This window comes from Pteropus vampyrus, unplaced genomic scaffold (genome assembly GCF_000151845.1).
Source record: "Pteropus vampyrus isolate Shadow unplaced genomic scaffold, Pvam_2.0 Scaffold197, whole genome shotgun sequence".
Lineage (NCBI taxonomy): Eukaryota > Metazoa > Chordata > Mammalia > Chiroptera > Pteropodidae > Pteropus > Pteropus vampyrus.
In genome coordinates this window covers 2,948,509-2,955,368 of record NW_011888978.1, presented here as the reverse complement: position 1 = coordinate 2,955,368, position 6,860 = coordinate 2,948,509, and the positions used below count along the sequence as shown (strand labels likewise).

The following is a 6,860-nucleotide window of genomic DNA, read 5'->3' as shown; positions in this document are numbered from 1 at the left end:
CCTGTCCGTTTTGCTCAGCACAGCACTCCCGAGCCCAGCATAGTGTGTGGCAGAGATTGAGCTCCACAAACAGCAGTTACATTAAGAATGGTGAGCACTTTTTCTTTTTTTTGCCCATTTGCTAATAATCATGTCAGTAATTTTCCTGATGTGAATAACATTGATTTGTAATGATTAGATTTCTTCTTCACAGAGCTCACAAACTATGGAGGCTCACTCGCGTTATCTTCCATAAATACACCTCTTGATTGAGAATGTTTTTTGGTTAATTCACACGTATGTACTTCTAATATCTGCACAGACACATGGGAGGTGTGAATATATATGTATCAGAGAAAAGTGAGTCACAGTGTAAATTTTCAAATATGTGAATATATTTATTTTAGCACAATTATTTCTCGGTTTAAAAATGTTTTACGCATTTTCTGAAATGTATTTCACTCATGCATTTTGAAGGACAGTCTTTATAAAATAAAATGTGACTTTGCAGCAGGATCTCTGTCCAGCCACTGACCTGGGTTTCTGCCCCTCACCCCACCTCCTACAGTTGGATAGACATGTACCTCCTGCAGACAGCCCCACCTAGGAGCCTGGCCTCTGCTTCCCTGTGAAGGGCTTTCTCTGTCCTTTGGAACCTGCTCAGTCTGGTGCAGGGCAGCCTAGAAGTGTCGACAATTTAATACTAGCAGAGGTTACATGTCACCAGTGGGGGCAGGAGGCAGTGGATATTGGAATGATTCGGAGCTGCCATCAGTTTGGCTCCTCAGAAGCTGTTTTCCATGTCAGTAACCTGCTCATTAGCACATCTTTCTTGAGTTTTCCTCCCTTCCAGCTTCGCTTTGTCCACTCCTTCACTCTCGTTCCCAGAATCACCTCCTAAACAACCTACCTGCACACAGACTATTGTTCCTGGTCTGCTTTAGGAGCCCTGCTTATGTCAGCTGGGCTGCTGGTGGTGGTGCTGCCTTCAGGGCTGTGGGGGGCACTTGAGCTGAGGGAAACGTTTTCTGGAGTGTCTGTTTTCCTGGCCAGGCCTTGCTGCTGTCATTATCCTTGCCTATAGAAGCTCCTCCCACCCTTTTCTCTTCCTTCCCCCAGGGACTAGTGAGAAAAACTGTCTAATGTTGAACACAGACTTTGTAGTAATGGAGCGATGTGCTGCATCGCACGTACTTGGTTGAACTCATGTGACCCTTACAGCAGCCCCATCAGGGTGTGATGCCATCTCCTGTCCCTATGAGCATGCTGATACTTGGAGGAGTCATGAGCCACAGTTCAGAAGCAGAATAAGTAATGATTTAAAAATAAAGTCTTTCTGCCTCTAAGGTCATTTCCATGACACCCTGCTATCTGTCCAGGAAACAGAATAGTCCAAGAAACTTGTCAAAAAGTAGATGAGAATGAACTTCAGTGAGAGGCTGTCCTGTGAACAACATATGAATTTTGCAGTGGAAACATGGAGCATGATTTGATTCCCTATTTCTCTCTTTTTTCCCATAATCCATAGAATGGACATAGGTAGATGAGCAGCAGAATGAACCCATGCAGACCTTGTAAGGCTGGACACTGACTGTCCAGAGACAGAGGTCTACTCCAGCTTCTAGCTCCTCTCTGTACTTTGTTCACTTACTCAACTTCCTACACACCAGCCTTTATGTTGATAGTAAATAGAATAAGAAAGAAAAATGGGCTTCTCAGGTGGTGCCAGGTTACAACTTATTTCTCACTTTAAGATCTGGACATTTCCCCCCATCCTAAGGTCACATACCACAGGTGTTTCCTACTCAGCATGTTCACACCTGGATCATTATCTTTTTCTCAAATGTTCTAAACAATGTCTTCTTATATCTGGGCACCCATGTCAGAAAACTGATGCTCGACTGGAGACCTCCCTGCCTAAACTCCACAGCCTATCTGGAACGAATATTTAATTTATTCACCTTAACATCACGTCCCCACTACAGGGGTCCCTCTTCTGTACACTTTACTATTATTTCTGGGCTATTATCACAGTTTCCACAGTGTCTGAGTCCTTTGCGCTGCCCCCTGCTTCCCACAGCCTCAGGCATTGATAGATGTCAGCCTGGGGCAGGAGAAGTGGGAGAAAGCAAACAAGAAAGATGTTCCCACCCCCACTGTACTGCAATCATGTAGCTAAAAAAGTCAAAGTGTTGACCAACAACGAGAAGAGAGAGAGAGTCCAGCCTGGAAGGCTTACCTGAGCCCAGCCTAAGGAGACTGAGAACCAAAGTGAGCACAAGGGCCATGCAGTGTGTCCTGAGAGTCGACCTCAGTCTACGGAAACAGACGACAGCAGGGACGGGCAGGTGGGTTAATCAGAGAGAAGAGGAATCCGCCCAGCTTTCTGAGGTGAGGAGCCATGAAAAGTCATAGCTCGAGCTGATGGAGAACCGCACCATTCTTCTTAGAGTCACCAGGCAGAGACATGGCTGATGTGTTAGCAGAGAGAGGACTCTGGACTTTGAATCACTGCATTTATTGTCAGGCTATAAATATCTATCTCAGACCAAGGAAGCAGTGATAAAAAAGGTGGGGCAAGGCACCCTGGGAGGGGGGTTTGTCTTCGGTCAAAACTATGCCCTGGTGGGTGGCACGGGAATGTCAGATACAGGGATATTTCGAAGTCCAACCTGGCAGGTAGAACTGTATGGAGGGAGTAGGGGTGGGAGTCCAGTCTTAAAAAAAGAGGTTGTCCCAGCAGAGGGTCGTAGGTTGGGTGGTCAGATAGGTGCCATTCGACAAGGAGTAACCGAGGTCGGGTGAGGTGAACACTTCCTGGCACAGCCGAGGTAATACTGTGTCCCCTCCCTTGTCCCGAGTTCAGAGCCAAGACTCTGATTATAAGGCCATATGGGGAAGAACTTGCTAGTACAAGACAAGACCTTAATCTTCAAGGATCCAAGGTATTGGAAAAACTTCCAGAACAGATGAGACCTGGGGAAAAGGTGTAGAACCACTCACTCAGTCATTCATTTTCATACTAAGCCAGGGTATCCACAATTAGAAACTATACCATCTTTTCAAGAATGTGGAAATTCACAAAGTGATCACTTATTGATCAGAAAGCAAGTTTCCACAACCATGACAAAAAAAATGCATTCTCTAACTATAATGTGATTAATTTAATGAAGCAATTTTAAAACTTCAGAAACCCTATATATTTAGAAATTTAATGACACAGATTTAAATAACTCATGGATCCAAAAAGGAATCACTATAAATTTAGAATGTTTAGAATAAAATATGAGTGAAAATGTCACATTTAGGCTAAAATTCAAAACATGTACCACACCAAATGGTGACATAGAAGTGGAGCAACAGAAACTTTCATGGTATAGTCATTTTGGAAGATAGTTTAGCAGTTTCTTACAAAACTAATCACATTCTCTCTGTACAATCCAGCAATTGCACTCCACAGTATTTACCCAAATGAGCTGAAACCTTATGTTCACATGAAAACCTCCATGTGAATGCTTATAGCATTTTTATTCATATTACCAAAGCTTAGAAGCAATCAAGATGTCCTTCAGTAGATGAATGGATAAACAAACCATGGTACATCCATACAATTATTCAGTATTAAAAGAAATGAGCTATCAAGTCACAATAAGATATAGAAGAATCTTAAATGAATATTGGTGAGTAAAGCCAGTTTGAAAAGGCTACACACTACACAATTCCAATTATATGAATTTATGGAAAAGGCAAAACTATGAAGACAGTAAAAAGTTCTGTGGTTGCCAGGGTATGGGAGGGAGGAAGGGTGAGAGGAACGAATTAATGGACCACAAGATATTTTGAGGACAATGCAAATATGTATTCTCTATGATACTAAATGATGGATACATGTAATTATACATTTGTCAAAAGCCATAGAATGTACAACACCAAGAGTGAACTCTAATGTAAATTCTTGAGTTAGGGTGATAATGATGTGTCAGTGTAGGTTCATCAATTGTAACAAACGTACCACTCTAGTGGGGACGTTGGTGGGGGTGGAGGCTGAGCATGCATGTATGTGTGTGATGGGGGTTGAGAAGGATATATGGAAACTACTTTATGCTCAGTTTTGTTGTAAATCTAAAACTGCTTTAAAATAAAGTCTATTTTTTTTTTAAGTGAAGATGGTACCTAAAGGATGTGGTTCTGGAAATACTATCACTAGGACTGGCCATGTCTCTCTTTTGCTGTTGTTGAATTATTTAATTTTAAAAACAACCTTATGGAAGCATAACTGACATAAAATAACCTGCACATAGGTAAATTGTTTAATTGGTACGTTTATGTGTTTACCCATGAAACTATCACCACGAAAAAGAGAGTGAACATTTGTGCACTCAAGAAGCAGCCTTGTTCCTGTTTGTAATCCCTTCTATCCTACTTTCCCTTCCAAGCAACCACCGATGTGTTTTCTGTCAGTGTAGATTCATTTGCATTTTTTAGACTTTTATATAAGTGATGTCACACAGTGTGCATTCTTTGTTTTAAGGGTTTTTTTCTGTCTGACTCTTTTCACTTGGAATAATTATTTTGGATTCATCCATGTTGTGTGTATGCCATTAGTTTATTCTTTTTTATTGTTGAGTAGTATTTCATTGCATGGATATACCATCATTTGTTTATCAATTCATCTGTTGATATCGTCTGAATCATTTACAATTTTCGGTTACTACAAATAAAACTGCTGTGAATATTCATGTAAAAGTTTGTAGAAAATGTATTTTCTTTTCTCTTGGACAAAATACTTAGAGTGAAGTGGTAAGCATCACACAGTAAGGGACTGTTTACGTTTTAAAGAAACTACTAAACTGTTTTCTGAAGTGATCGTACCACACCACTTCCCCATCAGCTTAGTATGAGGCTTTCAGTCCCTCCGCATGCTTGTCAACACTTAGTATAATCAGTCTTTTTCATTTTACTCATGCTCATAAGTGGTAATAGTATCTCATTGTGGCTGTAATTTGTTTTTTCTTACTGTCTAAGGATGTTGAGATTCTTTTCGTGTGCTTACTAGCCATTGCTATATCTTTTTTGCTGAAAGATTTCTTAGTAATGGTTGTTGAATATGTCAAACATTCTTTTGCTGCATCTTTTGAGATAATCACATGGTTTTCTTTTTTAGTTTGTTAATGTGGCAAATTACACTGGTTAATGTGTAAATATTAAATAATTCCTTCATTACTAGGACAGACATATTGGCAGTAATGTATTATACATGCAACATGTCGTTGAATTCAATTTGCTAAAATTTTATTTAAATCTTTGCAACGATATTCTTGAATGATACACATCTGTATTTTTCTTTCATATTATTCTAATATCTTTGCCTGGTTTAGGTACCAGGGTAATGTTAGCTTTATATAACGAATTGGGAAATCCTCTCTCCTCATCAAATTCTTTGAGCCTGGCACAGAAAAAGTGAATAACTATTATAGAGGGGAATTGGAATAGAGAAAAACTAATCAATATGAAATAAACAAACAGATCATGCTGTAAAAGTTTAATATAGAGAACACATCATCAGCTCACACCAGGTCATCAACAAGATGCAGCACAGATCACATTCACAGTCTTTCCTCTTCACTCTACCTGGGGGGATTCCTGTTCTGTTTAACAGGTGAGGAGCCTGATAGATCAATAGGTCGTTACTTGCCAAAGGTCCTTTGACAGTGTAGAGCTGGTGCAAACTAAATGCACTGTCCTTCTTCCCTCCCCTCCTCGGGACAGCCATGACCCCTGACTCCACACAGATAGGCCAAACCCTCCTCATGTGGAAGCCATCCTGCTGTCTGCTGCACAAAGCTGGACCCTGAGAGAAAGGAAGTTCAGTGTTTGGAGGGAGAGTGTGAGGTGTGATTCCCTCAGGGCATCACCCTGGAGAGGAAGGGTGTGGTCACCTGTGGCAGGGGCTCCAGGTTGTCTGTGTCAGAAAGCACTTCTTTCTCTGATTCCTGGGACACTGAGCAGGTCACTATGGAAGTTACGTTTTCCTTATCATTCACATAATGTTGGATGTAGGGCCTCAGTAACCCTTCAAACTGATGTGTCAGGGTATAAATGAAGGACTGATCATTTACATTGAAGAAGGAGATGGCCCCACCCTCATAGTTTAGGAAGACCCCCACTCGTGTAGGGGGAGTTCTTGGAGAGAGGATGATTCTATGAGGGTTAAATGTGAAATACTGACTTTCTCTCTCCAGTCCTAACACCCAGTATCCGTTGTCGGGAGACAAAGTCACATCTGTCATCTCCCTGTCCACGTCATCCCGGCACACTCCCAAGGACCACATTTCATTGCACCCTACGTCCACCTCCCAGTAATGTTTTCCTTCCTGGAATCCCTGAGAAGCCATCACACACTTCTTTAGAAATCTTTTCATTGAAAAAGTCACTTCCTGGTGAGTGTTCCTAGAGGTCACAGTTTTCAGATCAAACATGCAGAGCTGCAGGTGAGCCGTGTTGGGGTCCAGTGTCACTTCCACTAGGGTGTAGTAGGAGAGAGAAAGCAAGAGGTGCTGAGAAGGGATCTGGGATGGATGCAGAGGTCACCCCCTCCTACAGTAGACTGGCTTGGGGTGAGATCTGCTGAGGTCCCAGAGCCAGAGGCCCCATCAGATACTGCCCCTGCCCCTGCCTCATCTCCACTGTGGCCCTGGAGACTCACCAAAGCCTAGAGATGCCCAACTGTGAGTCCTAACTCGTGTGTGTGACTTCAGCCCTACTACTGCGCCTCCACGTAAGCTCACTATGACTTTGTGAGAACTTGTTCGGCACCTCTAATCAGTTTCCTCCCATCCTGAGTCCTGCTCAACATCAGCTCCACCTGCCTCGGTCCAGCC

General features: G+C 42.2%; 1 protein-coding gene across 1 annotated transcript in view; it reads right to left on the bottom strand.

Moving 5' to 3' along the window:
• Window positions 1-5,882: 5,882 nt before the first annotated feature.
• The window catches only part of LOC105300012 (butyrophilin-like protein 3), a 23,354-nt gene continuing 22,376 nt past the window's right edge, over window positions 5,883-6,860 (bottom strand). The window contains 1 exon segment of the mRNA XM_011372022.1: window positions 5,883-6,502. Within this exon segment, the coding sequence (XP_011370324.1) occupies window positions 5,883-6,502 (620 nt within the window).